Source organism: Macrobrachium nipponense, chromosome 8, assembly GCF_015104395.2.
Source record: "Macrobrachium nipponense isolate FS-2020 chromosome 8, ASM1510439v2, whole genome shotgun sequence".
Taxonomy (NCBI): domain Eukaryota; kingdom Metazoa; phylum Arthropoda; class Malacostraca; order Decapoda; family Palaemonidae; genus Macrobrachium; species Macrobrachium nipponense.
In genome coordinates, this window is record NC_087203.1 from 44,893,339 (window position 1) to 44,915,181 (window position 21,843).

Genomic DNA, 21,843 nt, shown 5'->3' on the forward strand with positions numbered 1-21,843 from the left:
AGTATCAACTACACATAAAGGATTAAAAAACAGCACTTCCTGCTGTTTAAATCTTTATCTGCAACGCTACCAACAACAACATGGCTGAGTATACAAACGCAAGCATTCATACTAGTTATCTTTTATACATCACATACACACGCTTGTATATAAAGCAAGGTGTATAAGTGTTCTTGACCTAATCATATATAAGCTGAAATATATATATATATATATATAATATATATATATAGATAATATATATATATATATATATAATATATATATTACAGTCAATATTATATATATATCTATATATATTATATATATATATATTATTATTATAATATATAAATTATTATTATATATATTAATATATATAATAAATATTATATATAGATAGTGTGTGTGTGTGTGTGTGTGTAGGAGGCAGCTGAAATAAATGAAACTTAAATCAGAAACCAATGAATTCAGATATATGGACAACTTCTCTCAGCCTAACGTAAGTCTCAAATTAATAAATATAACGAAGGCTAATGTCTGAAATGTATTGTAACGCACAATCACACAAGAAATATAATAACGCAGCTCAGTCTACTACTACTACTGAACATGTGCAGATGATTAATGACTGATTGGTTTCTCAAATCTGGCATCAAAACAGCATAAAATAACACAAGAATATCAGATTAGTTAGCTTTTTGCATTGACAAGAGGACATCACTGTGTTCAACGTTGAATGCTAGTATCTTCAAGGTTTAATTTATTTTAGGTTAAATTATTCTTCTGAAATTATTCATATCTGAGAACGCATTCATAAGAGGTAAAGACAAGCGCATAAAAATTTACAAGTCCGTGTTATCTTGGACTACAGTGAGGAACGCGGGCAACAGCTGGCTGTGAGACATTCGCAGAGTGAGTCTCTCTCTCTCTCTCTCTCTCTCTCTCTCTCTCAATTCAAGGGAGAAAATAATAAATACGAGTTTAGGACCTCGTCATCTCGTGGCATACTCAGGTGCTAGCTGGAGATATCGAGGGCATGGGCATAAGTCGCTCCACGCCCCTTGCCTCGCAGGGGCATTACGAAATACTTCAAAGTGTCTTCTTGCCAACAGCTACTTATATCTCAAAGAAGGAACTAGGAAACCGTTAAACAATAAAAGGCAATTCATAACGAACTTGAGAAACGGGGAGAACCACCGAAGGTTTCCTTGAGGCAGGAGTGAAAAGCAAACGAGAGTAGAGAGCAACAAAAAGAAGAAAGAAAAAAAAGTCATACTTGGCAACTCGTCTAACCTTTCCCGTAACGCATTTTCACCAGAGATCGCCTCTCCAAACATAAATGAGAGGGCCAACTCTTTTATTTTCACGAAAGCATTCCAACGGCAGACGATGATGAATCAAGCTGAAAATACCACGGACTTTGACGCCCAGTACGCACTCTTCACTCAGCAAAAGGAGAAAACGGCCGCGCAAAATTTAAACAACTCGAAATATTTACACCGTCGAGACTCGCGCTGAATCTCTCTCTCTCTCTCTCTCTGGCATACCGTTAAGAGGTTGCTTCTCGCGCGTCAGTTATATATGAACCTGTTGGGTGAATGTTGACGAAAGTGGCAGCAAAACGCCCGGGGAAGGCCTGAATCTAATGGCTTTCACGTTCTATCGCGCGTTCGAAGAGGAGGAGATAGCACAGAATGAGCAGCGGATACGCGTCGGTGAAAAACAAACGATAAGGAGTTAAGGACTGCGATTCGTTGCTGAGCCATCTCGATGTAAGAACTCGGACTATCTCCTAAGAAGAAGAATCGTGGGCGGCAGAAACTGGCCTTGTCCCTCAAGACGAGCAACACCCACACACGCCTATACTTTTATTTTGTTTCCCACTCGCTGTCTGTGCGTACGCGGTCTCTGCTATACTGCGGCAGAGAGGCTCTGAAACCAAACCGTAGGACGCTGTGAAGATAAAACTAATTAACTAAGTGGTGCAAGAAACAAATGGAGAGGGACGAATGTAACCTACTCGTGAATCATGTGTAACCTGACCTGAGGATGGGTGAAGAAAACACGACAGTGACGACACCACCTTAAAAGTTTCTTCTGCGTTGCAAATCGACAACGGCCACGAGTGTCTGACCGTCATGGCGATGCTCAGATCAATTATGGTACTGCTCGCGATACAGGATGTCGTGGGTAAGTAATTAAGAGCACCTTCAGGCTCACGTTATTTGTAGACTTACTCATTTAAACTACTCGTCCGCTTGTATAGGAATTCTGGTGCTGGAGACGATAATTGCCTTGCATTTTGACTTATGATTTTATCGCTTGTATGCTGTGAAATGAAACTTGGTGTAATTGTAGACATACTTAAGAAAAATTAGCGTCTAGTTGTGTTTACATGTGCGTATGTTAGTACACATACACATGCTACATTAATATAATATAATATAATATAATATATATATATATATATATATATATATATATATATAGATATATTAATTATATATTTTGTAGTATATATTATATATAATATATATATATATATATTAATTACCTTTTGTATGTTCTGATTAAACTTTGGAGGCCAACTACAGCTTACAGACTTAATTTTGAAGACACATCTACAACTTACACCACAACACTGCCGTAACATTAGCAAGCATATTTTGACAGTTTGTTCAGTTTACCACAGATCCTCTTGCATCTCCGAGACTTGATCATTTTACAGCGTATGAATAAGAACCTTAGGGAACCCTTTCGAATCATAACATCATCATCCAGTACCTGTCTCATAAATTTTAGAAGCTCCTTGTTCTATCATAATTGCTCTCTTTAGCCTCACAGTGACGCCTTGTGCATTCGTGGACAAACAGATTTAAATATATGAAGTTGCATGATAAAACATATTATTATTATTATTATTATTATTATTATTATTATTATTATTATTATTATTATTATTATTATTGGTGTTGTTGACTTATTGTTATTGTTGTTACTGAATGATCTAGTCAAATAATGTATGAAGAAAGTAACATACGAAAAATTATTATCATCATCATCATCATTATTATTATTATTATTATTATTATTATTATTATATTGTTGGTGCTGTTGTTGTTGTTGATGTTACTGAATGATCTGCTCAAGTAATGTACGAAGAAAGTAACACGTAAGAAATATTACTATTATTATTACTATCACTATCATTATTACTAAAAACCAACTAGAATCAAGTAAGACTATCACAAAAACACTATAAATTCGGGATATAGGCAGAAATATTCAGTAGTGACTATGAAAATTTCAAATCGCATAGATGAAGCCTCTGGATTTTTTATTTATCTATTTATTTATTTAGTTATTTATTTTTTGTTATCCGGTTGGTTATTTGCAATGACTGAAAAAGAACCCCATCGACCGAACATGGAGTTCTGATTCCTTCCCACCATCTTTTTTTTCCAGGCCAGGAGGAATACCTGTGGTGCTACGAGTGCGGCACAGGCGTCCAGGGGGAGCCAGACTGTTTAGTCTTCTCCTTAGCGTCCTCCTGGAAGCTCTTCTGGCGGAAGTGTCCCGGGGACAGCGTTTGCGTCAAGACTATGAACAGCTGGGAAATCGGCAATGGTATGCGGGATCTTGTCCCAGTATTCCGGGGCTCTCTTAAAACTGTGTGTGTGTGTGTGTGTGTGTGTGTATATATATATATATATATATATATATATTATATATATATATATATATATATATGTATTATCCTCCTGTGTGTCAAGACTATGAATAGTTGGAATATCGGCAATGGTACGTGTGATCTAATCCCAAAATGATGTGTATTACACACACACACACACATCTATATATCCTATTATCCTCCTGTTTAAAACTGTGTACATATAAATAAAATAATTTCATCCTCCTACAGAATCAAGGTTATATGGAAATTTTTGCACTTGGGACCTTGGCGTGAGGAAAATTCTGGTTAGAACTTTTAGCAAAATTACGTCACATATTACCTGTTTATATTTTGTCCTGCCGTGAGTTTCATCTATTTTTTTTTCTAATGAAAGAGAAAGCGGGATTCCTAAGTGAAAACATGAATTTGTCAAAATTTAACTAGAAATAAAATCTGACACATTCGATTTTCAGCTTCAAATACGAATCAAGCTTTCTCTTTCATAAAAAAATTATACTTGTAACAAGATAAAAACAAGCAATTTTTTCTTCTTTCATAAAAAAAATAATTATACTCGTAACAGGACAAAATAACAAAATATAAACAGATAATACATGACGTAATTACAAGTAGGGCAAACAAAACTTCACAAAATAAAAACGAGCATTTTTTTCCCCCCTACGCCAGAGCTCAGCGCGGTCAGGGGTTGCACGCCCAAGGTCAGTCTGTCGGGAGCCGCCCATCAGGAAGGGTGCTGGACCCACGGATCCACAGCCACCGTCACCTGTTACTGCTCGAGCAACCTCTGCAACGGCGCCCCCCTCTGTCGCACGCCCATCTTCAGTTACGTTCTCATGGTGATCAACTGCCTCCTTCTGCTGGCATTCTACAGATCGTGACAGTGTTGCTTTTTGCTGTTGCAAGTCGATGTATGTTCAAACTGCCTTTTTTTATTTATTTTTTTTAAAGCGATAAACATTTATTCTTAATGTTGCAATAGTTTTTTTTATAGTAAATCTTTAATGATCTGTTTAGGGTCGGAATAACAGATCTGGTACTAAATTCACTCCAACAATAAATACTTTACGCTGCCATTTTATCTAAAACGATAAACATTTATTCTTAATGTTGCAGAGCTGGTACTAAATATTCACAAAACAAAACAAAAAAATAATTTCACTCATATGCTTTATCTCACTGAGTTAAAACACATCTACATTCGACTATCTTTTCCACTAGTCCTGACTTATCAGACTGTATCAGTTATTACCTCTATATTCATTCCCACGCTGGACATTCTCTTCGCTCAATAAAAATTCCACAGATGGCACACAAATGTTATGTCCATAAAACATAGATCGTAAAAAGATAAAGCGCTAACATAATAAAATTCTATCAAGGGAAACTTGTGAGGAAAATGCACAAAAAAAAGAAAGAATTAGAATTATACACTCTAACACATTAATATATGTTAACGAAAACTTCAAACCGTTCGATATGTTGACTAGCGTGAACGTTTCTTGTGAGCATTTTTTTAATTTACCATTCCAATGAAGCTCTTTATATACATATATATAATTATATTATATGATCGTTAAAATTTTAATAAGTATTGTCATACATTTATAATATATATATATTGCTGGATTTTTTACAGATTTATTCTAAAGTTACTTTTAGAACTTATTCCTCCATTTACTGATTAGTTAAATCAAGGAGTGTTCAGGTTAATCGCTTTATATATGTATATGTATATTATATATATATATCTAATATATATATAGTATATTATATTATTAATATCTTATATATATAGTATAATTTAATATATATAGATATATATATATATGATTTCAACTAATCAGTAAATGGAGGGAAAGAAGTGATGAATAAGTTCTAAAAGTAACTTTAGAATAAATCTGTCAAAATGCAGCAATATTCCTCTAACTCAAAGAGGATCCTGGTGCCTGAATTAATTCTATACCTCAGAAAAAAATGAGTCATCCTTACCTCAAAAAGGCCTAAAAAAGTGTTTAACTAAATGAAGAGACAAGCTACAACTACTTCAACCTGACAATCGGTTGATTCAGAATATAAAAAATGGCGTTGCAAAAACAATGGTCATCGACTTTAGATACTTGAGATATTGAGCGTTTTACGAAAAGACTCACGTAGGGATGACCACCGGTTTTTTTTTGAGGATAATGCGTCGTGAATAAAAATAAATCATGAATGATCTATGCCTTCTGCTGTCATCACAAACAAAAACACATATTTATGTAATGAGCCGTCAATTATTGTAACAATTACAGTTTCTCCTTCGTGTTCAAAGTCTCAGAAAAAAAGAGGATAAGGTGACGGCCATAGATCACAATACTGTAACACAAAAAAAAAAAAAAAAAAAAATTTGTAGTCCTAATTCTAGTCAAAATTTGTAAACGCCAAATCCCCTAAATTAAAATTTTAAAAACATTCGAGGTTTCTGTTATTTGACCTTAACCATTTTGTGTGCTTGTGTGTTTTATTTTATTTATTTATCTATTTTTTTTATAACAAACTCTGCCACATGAAGAGTGTTTTGAACATTCCATGCTTCCTCAAAGTCGCTCTGAAGGGAAGTTTTCCATTCTTGTGGAGTTTCCCATTCCTGTGAAGTTTTCCATTCCTGTGAAGTTTTCCATTCTTGTGAATGTCCCACTCATGTGAAGTTTTCCAGTCATGTGGTTTTCCGATCATGTGAAGTTTTCCAGTCATGTGAAGTTTTCGCAAGTCATATGGTTTTTCCGATCAATGTGAAGTTTTCCCCAAGTCATGTGAAGTTTTCCCAAGTCATGTGAAGTTTTCCTCAATTGTGAAAGTTTTCCGATCAGTGGAAAGTTTTTCCAGTCATGTGAAGTTTTCCGTCATGTGTTTTCCGAATCAAATGTTGGAAGTTTTTCCGATCATGTGAAGTTTTGCAGTCATGTGGTTTTCGATCATGTGAAAGTTTTCCAGTCATGTTGAAGTTTTCCAGTCCATGTGTTTTCCGATCATGTGAAGTTTTCCAGTCATTTGAATTTTCCAGTCTGTGAAGTTTTCCACACTCTGTGAAGTTTCCGATTCAAGTAAGTTTTCCGTCATGTGAAGTTTTCCAGTCATGTGGTTTTCCGATCATGTGAAGTTTTCCAGTCATTGAGTTTTCCCAATCATGTGAAGTTTTCCGATCATGTGATTTTTCCATCATGTGAAGTTTTCCAGTCATGTGGTTTTCCGATCATGTGAAGTTTTCCAGTCATGTGAAGTTTTCCAGTCATGTGAAGTTTTCCAATCATGTGAAGTTTTCCGATCATGTGAAGTTTTCCAGTCATGTGAAGTTTTCCAGTCATGTGGTTTTCCGATCATGTGAAGTTTTCCAGTCATGTGAAGTTCTCCAGTCATGTGAAGTTTTCCAGTCATGTGAAGTTTTTCAGTCACTGTGGAAGTTCTTTTCCGTCATGTGAGTTTTCCAAGTCATGTGAATTTTTGTTTTCTGATCATGGTGGAATTTCCAGTCATGTGAAGTTTTCCAGTCATGTGGTTTTCCAATCATGTGAAGTTTTTCCAGTCTGTGGTTTCTCCAGTCATGTGAAGTTTTCCAGTCTGTGTTTTCCAGTATTGAAGTTTCTCAGTCAGTGGTTTTATCCAATGTGAAGTTCTCCATTCTTGTACGTCCCCTCCTTGTGACTTCCTCCTCCGGTTCGTGTTCATCCAGTTTTTAAACTGCCCGAGCCCGTGGAAGGTGATATCCGCCTATTAAAAACGAACAGGTTCTCCTCTTGACCTTCGAATGTGCCCCCTTGCACAAGCGCCCACCCGACCCGTCACCGGCGTTCCGGAAAATCGAGCTCAGATCAGAGACCCACGGGGCACCAACCCTAGACGATCGGCGCTATCATTGGCCGTCCCTCCCATCGCTAGCGGATCCAGAAAAATTTCATGGTGGAACGCAATGACTGCATGAAAGCGGGTTAGTAAACAGCTACGTGGAAAAACCCTTTATGTAATTGCTGCGTATGAATAATGCAATACACACTCTCACCAAAATATACATGAGTTAATTAAGACTTAAAATACGGAACGATAACCCGACATAAAAACCGGGGCGCTACAGCTCAGGTCTGCAACAGAGCAGGGGAGAAACTCAGTCTCCAGTCGTCTGCAAAAATCATACACATCATCCAGACCACGAATAACGAAGCTAAGAAAGAGAAAATGGCAGTTCAATAAATGAAGACTTACCGTTTCAAAGCAGGCTTGAATCAAGTTTGGCGGGAAGAGGTTTCTGCAATGAAAAAAACAGAAAGTCAATCAGGTGATGATGTTCTGCGCCAAGCCACAAATATAGCAGTGTAAAAAAAAAACCATGTGTTTATGTGTAATGAAATATGGTAAAACGTCTAAAAATCATCCTATTTTGATGACAGACTTTTGATAAATCAACCCACAAATTATATATATATATATATATATATATCTATATATATATATATATATATATATATATATATATATATCCCTATATAATACATATATTCCCGACAGACAATGACAATCCAACGTAAAAAATCATGACGCGAAACTATCTCTGGACAAAACTAAATGATAGTGGGAGACCAACCAATAGAAAAATGGTTCCTCAGTGACCTTCAACCCACCTGCCAAGTTATACTTTCAGAAATGTTTTTTTTTTTTTTTTTTTAAGTGAAAGTCTTACGAAAGTGTCTAAATAAAGTCAGGGCATCTTATTTCGCACTGACTGGGCATAGGGTGTTAGTCAAGAGAGCTACTGTATTTAAGAATGACTCGTTGACGTTGATAAGATTATTACGATTGTAGCAATAACTAATAAAGTATAATAACAAGAACAATGATTGTAATTATTAATATTGTTACTGCTATTGCATACTCTGAACGTATTGAAATAAGAGCAAACGAAACAATAAAAATAAATAAATAAAATACTAGTCGTACCATTGTCCCAACACTTATTGCCCAGAATCGACGCCCTCCCCCCTCCCTCCCTCCCTCTCCCTTCTCCCTCTCCCTCCTCCTCCTCCTCCTCCTCCTCCTCCTCCAAGGAAGAAAGTATTGAGCTCCAACCCCTGTGGGCTGGGACGTTTGCCAAGTCTCGAGAGCCTGACTTTTCACTGAGACTACTGACCTGGGTAAATCCATGAGGAGATCGGGAGTGTAGACAGTACGCCCTTCGCCTGCCTTGGTGATGTCCTCGTCGGTCCCTTTACCAGGATGGATGGTGACGACCAGAATGATGCCAAGGATGACTGCCAGGACCGTCGTGGTCATGTAGTACCCGACGGCGCGCAGGCCGATCTTTTTCGACAAGGACAGGTCGAGGCTTCCTGTAGGAGGCGATGGGGGAGGGGGGGGGGGGGGAACAGACCCCGATGAATTAGACTACATTAAGCCAAGGGCTGGGATATATAGTAGGTAAATGATGATTGCTCTGAGAGAGAGAGAGAGAGAGAGAGAGAGAGAGAGAGAGAGAGAGAGAGAGAGAGAGAGAGAGAGAGAGAGAGAGAGAGAGGTTCTTTGCTTTATAAGTGAGTGAAAGGCAGATATACAGATGGAAAGAAAGCTTTAATGACCTTCCTGAGGAAGGACAGAGAGAGAGAGAGAGAGAGAGAGAGAGAGAGAGAGAGATTTCTAGTATGATAATTGCGAAAAAGTTCAGTTTAACCTGATATCTTTTAGCCCCAGGTAGAAGGCTTTGAGGAGAGGTGTATCAATGGAAAGGGATATTTTTACATTTGTGACAAATAAAACTGAAAGTAGACGTCACACCTATTTAAAACAGGTATTATTATAAGAATAACTTCTGAAAAGATATCTGAATTCAAGTAATGTTAACGTAGCATCTAAATGAATTGTTACAGTTGCTTAAAATATGCTACAAAAATACATCTGAATAGTTGACCAAAATTTAATTTACAAATGACCACCTATACTGCCGGAGTAAGTATTACATTCAAGATATGATAGTTAATTTGTGAGGATAGAAATGAAACGAAAAAATATTGTGCAAAGCGAAACAAAGCAAAGCAAAGACAAAGAAGCAGAGTAACACTTCAGTAAAAGTGTGAATCAAATATGCACGAGATGGCGTTGCTCGAATTGGAATAAATCAGAATTAAAACTGAATAAACATGACTGTTGTACGAATCTGCTTACTAAGTGGATACGCTAATGAAGGAAACTGAACCGACAGCAACCAAGCTTGAGAAAATACCAAGGAAAATTTAATAAACAAGCAAAGCGAAAACGCACAGTCATAATTTTTTGGAAATGACCTTAAAAGCGCCCCCACCCACGAAGCGTGGCGGCGTAACACTACTCGTCCGTCACTCGCCCCCTTACGAGGGCGTAACATACCATAACACTGCACATGTTTACAGACTTACCAATAGCTGATACGAGTGAGGAGACGATGAGGGGGATAATGAGCGCTTTGAGAGCACGCAAGAATAGCTCCCCGATGTAACCCACGTACATGATCTCACGTTTCGTCCATTGTGTACTCCGCGAGTACCTGCAATGAAAACACAATAAAAGGACATGAACAGAAGAATAATAAGAAGAAGAAGTTACAAGCCAATCTCATACCTTAATTTTACGCCAAAGATAATATATTACCTTAACTCTGTATCTAAAACGTAATCAGCAGCAGATGAAGAAGAAGAAGAGGTAACAAGTCAATCTTACACCTTAACTACATACATACCACTAAAATACGGTAGCTTAATTGTGTATCTATAACACGTATCATCATAAAGGGCAGGTATTTGATATTAAGGAAGAGAGAGAGAGAGAGAGAGAGAGAGAGCATTCCGGGCAGAAGCGAATGGCAAAATGTGATTCGATGTGAATTGTATTAGATTAGTGATGCATTTCATCGTCGCTTGAACTCCTGAAGAAGTTCCAATGGCACGACATCCTCTGCAGGGAGGCTGCCCCACAGTCCAAGGGCGTGAGGAGGAATGGGGGACCTCTGGAACTTTGCAGAAGTTCGACAGCCAGGCACATAATCTATTTTGCACTGATGTACGTCACAATCTCACGGAGTTTGAGCAGCGTAATTGATATATAACATTCCACTTCCTCCTTAATTTACCTCTCTCCATGCAATACAACATTTTATTTTCATTTTTGGGGTGATATTTATATATTTAAACAATTTTTTATGCTTTCGCTCATTCGTATAACTGTCTTTTTCTACAGGCAATGGTATGCATTCAGCTATTATGATTCTCTGTCGCCTCTAATATTCAATTCATACAAAATTTACGTTTCATGGTAACTTTTTTTTTCTTTTTGGTATTCTTAGACTTTCTCTCATTCATTGAACAGTTTTTTTTCTACATATACAGTTCCAACTGAAGCTATTTTGATTCTCTGTTCCTCTGTAATAATCAATTTTTTTTAATTTTCTGTTTTATGGTTTCTTTGGTAATTTTTTTTTTAAATATTTTCAGACTTTCGCTCATTCTTTGACCCGTCCTCTTCTACATAAAGAAGTACAATTGCAACTATTTAGATTCTCGGCACACTCTGTAATATTAAATTCGTGCAGTTTATGTAGGGAAAATACAATAGACCATTTAAGCCTTAAATTCGTCGAGTGGACCGAAGTGCCTATTGAGACTACATGAGCCTCCATCACGTATTGACTCACGGATGACCGACTCCCCCTACCCCCCCCCCCCTCCCCCCCCGCCCTGGGACAGGTGACCACACACGTGGACCTCGATAGAGAGAGAGAGAGAGAGAGAGGTACGTTTCTGCAGCAAGTCTCGCTTTAATATCTTCTCAAATATTCGAACACAGGCTATATAACAGACGAGGTCAAAAGTATTTTAAACTTATATCGATACAAAGAATAGCAGCTGAATGCAGCTGTAAAATGTGTAAATGCGTTAAGAAATGAACCGACAAGCTGAACCAGTTGCAAAAGTTAGTCATCAAACCCACTAGATCTTCAAGAATGACAATCTGTGTGTGTGTGTGTGTGTGTGTGTGTGTGTGTGTGTGTGTGTAAATACGTAAGAAAATAACCAACAAGTTTAACCAGTTGCAAAAGTTAGGGTCATCAAACCAACTAGATCTTCAAGAATGACAAATCTCTCTCTCTCTCTCTCTCTCTCTCTCTCTGGTCTTGCCTTGTGTAAACAAACACAAACACATTCGTTGCAGAGACACATAGGATGATGCCACCTGGATAACTCTCTTTTTAAAATCTAATGAAAAGGATGCCGACACTTTTAACAGTCCCGCCTCTCATTGGAACTGTTAAGGGAGATCTCTAAATATCTGTGGAAAAAAAAAAAAGAAAATATAGCGACCTCCATCAGGCTGGTTTCCGCTACATATTACCCCCTGCCGGATGTTTCTGTATGTTTACGAACGATTAAATACTATATAACCAACGTTCACAGGTTACATAAATACTTTCTCTCTAGTGAAACTGTTCAGTCAGCAATCTTCACAGTTTTTGTAGCGTCTTCAGAATCGAAGAAAATGACAACGTTATCTTTATGTAAGTATGGAAGTTCTGGATGTGGCGCGACCATGGAACACTTAAAAAGGATAGTACGTTCCTCTCAAAACTCAAAAGAACATCCTCCCTTCTGAGGACTCCGAAACTTGACAGGGTAAGAAAAATATATACATACGAGAAACCCGACCCAAGTTATATTCAAATCTGGCACCCTGGACCAACCTTATTTCGTCAGCGGCGTATATCCTCGGGTCTAGATTCGAAAGTCACTAGGAGAAGGAGAGAGAGTAAGAGGAACGTACTTGGAAAGAGAGAAAGAGAGAGAGAAAGAATAAATTACGGACCTGGCTACTAAGAATCGGACAGGAGGTCTTCCTTCCTATATACATCGGATATAACCCCGGGTTTTGTATTCAGTTCTGGCTATGAGGATTTTCCAGGGGGGAACTGGAAAACCAGCGCCTTCTTCTCTCTCTAAGACTAAAAGAAAATTGAAGTTAAGGGGAAACTGAAATGAAAAGCTGATACACAATAATCTAGAAGAGGAAGCTACTATTTTCCGTATCTTAAGGTTTAAGGTTATGACATCAGATATCATTTCAACACAAAGCAAGCGTTAAAATTAAAGAGTCTACTACTACTATGATTTGAAAATTCATCAGTTTGATTCTGTGAAGAAAACAAAGTGTGATTATTCACACACACACACACACACACACACACATACACACACAATGTAATCCTTAAAAAGCGATGTCACGTAACACAAGCTCTTAAAGTAACTATAATTACAGGGACATTTAACCGCGAGAGAGAGAGAGAGAGAGAGAGAGAGAGAGAGAGAGAGAGAGAGAGAGAGCGGTAAAAGCCAGAAATGAGAAGGCAACTCGAAAGAGAGAGAGAGAGAGCAAAGAGAGAGGAGATAGAGAGAGCTAAAAGCCATGGAAAGAGAAGGGAATTCGAGTTCGGGAGAGAGAGAGAGAGAGAGAGAGAGAGAGAGAGAGAGAGAGAGAGAGAGAGAGAGAGGGGGGGGGGGGGGGGAGCGAACCAGCACACCTACCGCAGGATGATGCCCAGGATGATGCCCCCGGAGACGCCGGAGATGGTGAGTATGGGCAGGAGGTTTTTCCGGATGGCATTCTTGATGTCTTGGGGCTTGCACGAGAACCGTGGTCGGGACATGGCGGCCGCTGGCGTGGTGGTAGTGGTACGACCGTCAGACGACCACACCACTGTCTGCTGCTGCTGACTACTGCAGGAGAGAAACAAACAAGAAGTATTAAATTCCGGAGCAATTTTTGAAAAAAAAATTAAAGGCTATTATCCAACGTACAAAGAATTACTGATATAAATGAATTATATATATATTATATATATATAATATTATATATATATATATATATATTATATATATATATATATATATATATATATATATATATATACTTTTGGATTCAATTGTTTTATTTTCGCTTTTTATTTTCTACCATTTAATGGTGTCTCTAGAATATATATATATATATATATATATATACTATATATATATATATATATATATATATATATATATATATATATATATATATATATTCTAAAGACACCATTAAATGGTAGAAAATAAAAAGCGAAAATAAACAATTGAATCCAAAAGAAATACAAACGTCGATATTTATAGATCTTTCTCTCATTATAAATAGCCTATGACCATCACCCTGGCGCCACACTTCAAAAAATATCTAAGGACACCGAAGACTAAAAATAAAATCACAGGACGAGCTACTGAGCTTTGCAAATTATTTAGGGTATATAATAAGGCCCAATCTTGAATTAAATTACATTTGTCCTTACAACCACAACACACTGCTGTCTTATTCTAGAATAATATCACCCTTAAGTACTGACTACGGGCTACTCTATGAGCAAGAGCCGTGCTGGCATAAGGCCAGGTTATTTCTCAACAACAAATACTTGGACTGAACTGAATCCACATCAAAGCGATGTCTTGGAATTCGACATTCGCGTCATTAACAATTTATCCGAATTATTTCTTTGAATTGGCAGTATATTTTTTTATACATTTTTTAAGCATGATATATACTACATATATACACATATATATATATATATATATATATATATATATATATATTATATATATATACACACATATATATAACATAATATATATATATATATATATATATATATATATATATATATATATATACATATATATATGTATATATACTATATATTGCATATATTATTCAATACAGAAAATATTTATAAATACGAAAACAATGTCATACACGGTAAAATGACTGAATGGTACACAGAAAAATATTCATTTTCAAGCAAGGAGAGAGTTACAAGGATTAGGATCTCTCAAAGACTAGTTAGTCCATCCGAGGAGACATCGTGTGCTCACTTATCTGTATGAGCAGGTTTTACTGTGCATTCACAGTGTCCTAATGATTTTGTCTAGTTTTCTTTTAAACTCTTCCACACTGTTGCTGCTTTACAACTTCTGGTGCAGAGAGAGAGAGAGAGAGAGAGAGAGAGAGAGAGAGATAATTTAAAGCCAGCGTTTTAAAAGCTGATAAAGACAGCGGAGGACGTAACGTTCGCTCGTGACAGAAACCATCTATCACTATCGAGAAGAGGCACCGTCGAGTGTTTAATTCAAAGCGGCTTAATCGAGTGATGACGACCTTTATAGCACTCTCGGTTTACACTGGGAATGGGAGGGCTGGTGGGGGGGGGGGGTGGGGGGTGTGGGGGTATTAAAGCGATAGGGATGGCCAAAATTGGTGGGTAATAGGGTGTGGGAGAGCGTGGGTGGGTGGGTGGGTGGGTGATGAGAGAGAGAGAGAGAGAGAGAGAGAACAGCAACGTAATGCAGGATCTACGGTCCAGTATTCATATCCTTCATTTATAATTCCTCAGTAAGTTTAGAATGCGATGACTAAGACTTCCTGCCTACTCTCCTTCCCAAATCAACGTCCTACTCCACAAAATTCTTTCGGCCTGAAGTTTTTTTTTTTTTTTTTTCGGGGTGGTGATGAAACCGAAGTTACATATGGCGTAGCTTTGGGACTTTCGATCTGCCTTCGTGGTCCCACGTATTTCACAATTACAATGCCTACCTTTGAATTAATTGAGTTACTGACTGTCCAAGCTGTAATAGTGATGATACTTTAAGTATGTACCTATATGTACTGTTTATGCATGTGTATTTTCATGCATTTTATACAATATACTTCAAAATGAAGAACAATTAAGAATAAACCTATGTAAGAGTCTTTCAGTAAATTTAGCAAATTTTATCGATAATTATAGATATTTCAATATTTCTTCATTTTAAGTTTGTATTATCCCACCTTGCTCTTCAACGAACTTTTATTGAGGTCAGCAGTTAGTGTAATGCCACTCTGGGATGCAAAAATGGATATAATAATAATAATAATAATAATAATAATAATAATAATAATAATAATAATCCATTTATTGACGAAGCCTTAACTTACATGGTAAAATGTTTCGCTAATTAGAACTACCTGCTTATGTGACGCTGTATACAATGAAATCCGCAAAGGAACTTATTTTAACAATACCTAATTAAGTCAGTGAGTGCGAGTTTGCATCCTTGAGCACATATGCACAAACACATGCACATATATACATGTTTGTATGTGTACACTTTTGCATTTAGTCCAGGGAATATTCCCAGTATTTTGAGATAAAGCGGTCATATGAGACGAAAGGAAGGTGCCACTTTTGGTGATGACTGTACACAGCTAATGGGTCACTTTTGGTGGTGACTGTACGCAGCTAATGTGTCACTTCTGGTGATGACTGTACATAGCTAATGTGTCACTTTTGGTGACGACTGTACACAACTGATGTGTCACTTTTGGTGATGAGTGTACACAGCTGTGTCACTCTTGTTGATGATTGTGCAAGGCTATTGCTTCACTTTTGGTGATGACTGTACACCGCTATTGTGTCACTTTTGGTGATGACTGTACGCAGCTAATATGTCACTTTTGGTGATGACTGTACACACCTAATGTGTCACTTTTGGTGATGACTGTACACAGCTAATATCACTTTGTGATGACTGTACACACCTAAGTGTCACTTCTGGTGATGACTGTACACAGCTAATGTGTCACTTTTGGTGATGACTGTACACACCTAATATGTCACGTTTTGGTGTGACTGTACACACCTAATGTTCACTTGGTGATGACTGTACACAATGTGTCACTTCTGGTGATGACTGTACACACCTAATGTGTCACTTCTGGTGATGACTGTACACAGCTAATGTGTCACTTTTGGTGACTGTACACACCTAATGTGTCACTTTTGGTGATGACTGTACAACACCTAATGTCACTTCTGGTGTGACTGTACACGCTAATATGTCACTTGTGGTGATGACTTGTACACAGCTAATGTGTCACTTTTGGTGATGACTGTACACATAATGTGGTCACTCTGGTGATGACTGTACACACCTAATGTGTCACTTTTGGTGATGACTGTACAGCTAATAGTCCTTGGGTGATGACTGTACACACCTAATGTGTCACTTCTGGTGATGACTGTAACACAGCTACTGTGTCTTTTGGTGATTGACTGTACACACCTAATATGTCACTTTTGTGATGACCTGTACACACCTAATATGTCACTTTTGGTGAGACTGTACAACCCTAATGTGTCACTTCTGGTGATGACTGTACACAGCTAATATGTCACTTTTGGTGATGACTGTACACACCTAATGTGTCACTTCTGGTGATGACTGTACACAGCTAATTGAGAGGTGTTACGGAATGACAGCAAAATGAGAGACAACTGAAGTGTTGGACTGACACACAGTCTGAAAGATGTTCTGGCAAGGATTGTTTGCTCTGTAAAGATAAGTGAATGGGGTATTGTGTAGGGGGTTTTGACATGTTGCTGGTGAGGATTCTGTGTAGGTGTTTGAAGCGGCTGATGTTTAGGAAGTTTTACATACTGGAGGTTCATCAAATGTTTAACAGTTGAAGGGTGTGTGTGTGTGTGTAGTATATATACTGAATGTATATTTTATAGTTATATATTTCTATTCTTAATTGTTTTCAACAAAATCACAAACGAGAAGACACGTGGGAATAAGGAAACGGAAGATCACATCACAAGGAGGAGGAGGAGGAGGAGGAGGAGGAGGAGGAGGAGGAGAGGAGGAGGAGGAGAGGAGGAGGAGGAGGAGGAGGAGGAAGAGAAACTTCTTATTTTTCCATTTCTCTTTCATAGCAAAATAATGAGGCAAGATTGCAGAGGGATCAGCTCATGTGATCCGGTATAATCCGCGCGTAATATGCTTCCGTGGTCTCTCTCTCTCTCTCTCTCTCTCTCTCTCTCTCTCTCTCTCTCTCTCTCTCCACAAAAATGGGAAACAGGGATCATTTTTCAAATGAAGTTGAAAATGAAATTTTTTTTAATGAAGTACGTTTACCATAACTGTACATATGTGTGTGTGTGAGAGAGAGAGTACGTTTACTAAACTGTACCTATTTTGTGTGTGTCTTCTCTACGCTCTTCAGGGATCTATCATAACAGAAAAAAAACTAATTTTCCGTCAATATTCATTCTGCCGATTTTAGAGAGTGTAAAGAATGGTCTGAGAAAAAAAAACAAAACAAAAAAAACCGGAGATACTTTTCTTTCAACTCTCTCTTATATTATCGTCATTTCTGCAATGTCAGGGTACACACCAATATGACCACAATACCTAAAATGATAAAATTTTTGAGCTATTAAAGAAAGTTATGTGATCTTTCACCGCCACGGGATGACATGCTTGGAAAAGATGAGTATTATTCTCTACCCACTAATTCACTAATCTACGTTTTCCTTTTTTTTATACGTGAAACATCTTCTTTCTGTATTTCCCTTTACCACCTTTTCCTTCTTTCTAACGAACACCATGATAATAATACTAATAATAATAATAATAATAATAATAATAATAATAATAATAATAATAATAATAATAATATCCTTTGGAAGCTTGAATTTCAATTAGAGGGCCCTGTGGTGGGCTTATTCCATATCCATTGGGTTCAACATCTGAATAATAATAATAATAATAATAATAATAATAATAATAATAATAATAATAATAAAAATAATAATAATAATTAATAATAATAATAATAATAATAATAATAATAATAATAATAATAATAATAATAATAATATAGTATAGTATATTTGTTTGTCAATATTTGATGCAAATTCATAAAATTAGCAGAAAATTCGCCGAAGCAATTTAATGCTTACATGGCGATAACATAAGGCAAGTTTAATGACTGCACACAAAAGATGTGCTGACTTGAAAAGATGAAACATTGACATAAAAATAAATGGGTCAAGACCAGTTTGACACAGGTTTGTAATATAAGAAGCGTATTGAAATTAAAAAAGAAGACAATATTACTATTATTATTATTATTATTATTATTATTATTATTATTATTATTATTATTATTATTATTATTTTAGCGCGTCACTTTACATAACCAACACTCCTAGTCACGGAACTATACCACATGTGGGAGATTGCCAGCGTCCTTCATGTGTTTGCGTGCCAAATATACTTAAGCAGTGGAATATGAAAATTGGGACCTATGGGATCGTTTACTGCTGAAATAGAAACTGAGAGTCAAACGTTTTAAATGTGTAATAAGAGGAAAACCTCAAAGCAGTTGCACTATGAGACAATTGTTAGGAGAGGGTGGAAAGAGAGTTGGAAAAGAATATGAATGGAGATACAGTAAAAGAAACGAAAAGGGTTGCAGCTGGGGGTGTGGGGACGCCGCGCAGAACTTTAAATTAGTGCCTGACGCGAGCCTGACGAGGTGCACTGAGGTTCTGAAATGACATATAATGGAACCTTTAAGAGGTTCCTCATATGCTTAGATATTTTGTAACCAGTCGAAATGTTGGGAATTTCATTAGCTTTAAAACCAAGAGCTTTATATAATAGGAAACCGACGGAAGGAAATGCAGATCACTAACGATCATAAAGTGTACACAAAAACGGTCACATATATAGTGTACACAAAGAACAGAATAAAAGGGACCGCTACACCGAATATGCACAGCAACGAGAAACCGAGAAATAAACCACATCAAAATCAAAGTGGAACACCAGCAAAAGAATGCGAGCTTTCAAAACAACTCAAGTTATCTCTTGACATAATCAGAGGCACAGAGCTACAATGGTGTTGTCAGGTCCATAATATATATTCGTACCGCGCACGATGTATATAATGTAATGACCCTGACAATAATGCAATCTCTTTCACAGATTGTGATACATTTTGGAAATGACCTTTTCTGATATACCGACAAATTAATTTTATAATTGCTGACAAATTACCTATTTGATATGTTGATAAATTAACTTTTTTTATATGTTGCTAAATCACCTTTTTGATATGCTGATAAATTAACTTTTTTGATATGCTGACAAATAACCTTTTTGTTATGCTGACAAATGACCTTTTTGATACGCTGACAAATAAAGACACGCAATTCCGGCCAATATACGGTTGCAATCTTTAAAAAAATTTTGTCAAATTTTTTTTTTAAAATGTAGAAAAAATATTTCTTCGAAAAAAAATTTCCAAAACAATGTTTTGAAAGAAATATGGTTCACATTCTTCCATAAAATGAAATTACAATTCAACAGAAACTATTTGATGCACAAGGAAATATAAGCATCACCTAATAAATATTTATGAACCTATTCGAGACCTTAAGCAAAAAGAAAAAAAAAAGAAAAAAAAATCAACAACTTGATAAGACCGACTATGAGAGAGAGAGAGAGAGAGAGAGAGAGAGAGAGAGAGAGAGAGAGAGAGAGAGAGAGGACTGACATCACTACTTGTTTATTCATTTATTTATTTATTCTGTCCCTTTGGTAACGAGAACTAACAAATGGGGTTACATAAGAAGCTTCATGATATAACGTCGTAAAAATTATACTCGCCATAAAATAAAAATCAGGATAATTATATATTCTTATTTCTAATGGCTGCAATGACCTTTAAGAGTTCTGATTTATTCACAGTTATTATTATTATTATTATTATTATTATTATTATTATTATTATTATTATTATTATTATTCAGAAGATGAACCCTATCTACATGGAACAAGCCCACCAAAGGGGCCACTGACTTGAAATTCAGTCTTCCAAACAATATTACGGCATCCATTCTCAAGAAGTAACTGAAGGCAATGGGAAATGCAGAAAGAAGAGATCAGTTATTTGAAAAAACAGATAAATTAACAAATCAACAAGCGGATAAATAAAATGTAAGTTAATTATCCAAACACAAGGAGAATTGTATAAGGGTAGTAATGAATTGCATCTTTGCTCTGAACTTCTGAAGTTCTCATGAAAAGGAAAGCAGCATTTTGTTTTACGGCCCTTTCCCATCAGTAATTACCAATTGTTTTTCCAACCAGTCTCTCAGATAATAATAATAAAATAAAAAATACCCCCCCCCCACAAAAAAAATCCCCCCCCCCCCCCCCCCCCCCCCCCCCCCCCCCCCCAAAAAAAAAAAAAAAAAAATATATCATCCCTTATATTTACAATGCCAACGGGGAAGTCTCCAAACAGCTTGCACAACAGTGCTATGACAACATAAGAAAAAAAAACCTCACACATGAATATGGACGAGGCGATTCGTGGAAAAACATTTCTGGCAAGTCTTCAGTTCAATGTCAACAGTTCTGTCCGCTGGGTCCATCATCTATCTCCATCTGTGTCTACGTGCAGATTGTGCAATGACATGCAAATCCGAGCAACCACGAAAGAAAGCTAATAGGTCAGTACTATAGCAGATTCACATCACCCGTGCATTTAATGTCTAGGCCAGTCCCTTACGACGCTCCTGATTAGCTGTTGATAAGCTAATCACAGGGCTGGAAACTCTCTGTCTCTCGAGAGAGTTCATATAAGGGAGGATGTACGTTCCAAGTCTCCTGAGTGATACTTTTAAGCCGTATCCCTCAGGAGAGATGGAGTATACACATCCTGCCTAAGTGAACACTCTCGAGAGACTGGGAGTTTCCAGCCCTGTGATTGGCTTATCAACAGCCAATCAGGAGCGTCGTAAGGGACTGGCCTAGATATCAAATGCACGGATGATGTGAATCTACTATAGCAGTGATAAACTAACAAACAAAAAAAGTCGTATCTGTCGCTAAAACTTCTTGGTAAGGACAAATATACGGTAAGTAGTTTTCCGTAAAAAAAAATAAAAAAATAAGTTCACGAGATGAACCAAGGCAATATACGAATGGGAACAGTTCTCACATTTAAAGAAATACAAACGGACAGAAGGCTAAAACAATCCAAGTCTTGAATCCCATGAATCTCCAAATATTGAAAACTGAACAATATTGGCGAAACTGTCTGGAATCTGTCCATACAAAAAGAAGAAACTAATTTTGTGGACGATTATATATGACGTAAATTCTGCTTTAGTTGTCCTACGGTAAATTATAAAAATTTTCAAAACCCACCAACTATTATTATTATTATTATTATAATTATTATTATTATTATTATTATTATTATTATTA

At 36.7% G+C, this 21,843-nt stretch overlaps 3 protein-coding genes across 17 annotated transcripts in view; 2 read left to right on the forward strand and 1 right to left on the reverse strand.

Moving 5' to 3' along the window:
- The window catches only part of LOC135222732 (uncharacterized), a 377,836-nt gene that overhangs the window by 111,680 nt on the left and 244,313 nt on the right, over nt 1-21,843 (forward strand). The window lies entirely within an intron of this gene.
- LOC135222731 (excitatory amino acid transporter 3-like) overlaps nt 1-21,843 on the reverse strand; it is a 472,230-nt gene that overhangs the window by 19,460 nt on the left and 430,927 nt on the right. For all 15 annotated transcript variants that reach the window (XM_064260959.1, XM_064260950.1, XM_064260958.1 and 12 more), the window contains 4 exons: nt 13,246-13,437; nt 10,093-10,220; nt 8,835-9,033; nt 7,913-7,955 (listed from right to left, as the gene is read on the reverse strand). In XM_064260959.1, the coding sequence (XP_064117029.1) occupies nt 7,913-7,955; nt 8,835-9,033; nt 10,093-10,220; nt 13,246-13,367 (492 nt within the window). In that variant the 5' untranslated portion in view covers nt 13,368-13,437. The remainder of the gene's footprint in view (nt 1-7,912; nt 7,956-8,834; nt 9,034-10,092; nt 10,221-13,245; nt 13,438-21,843) is intronic.
- Nucleotides 1,381-5,403, forward strand: LOC135222736 (uncharacterized). The gene is made up of 3 exons (XM_064260976.1): nt 1,381-2,172; nt 3,448-3,609; nt 4,343-5,403. Exons 1-3 carry the CDS (start codon nt 2,121-2,123, stop codon nt 4,552-4,554), a joined length of 426 nt encoding a protein of 141 aa, XP_064117046.1. The 5' UTR covers nt 1,381-2,120; the 3' UTR covers nt 4,555-5,403.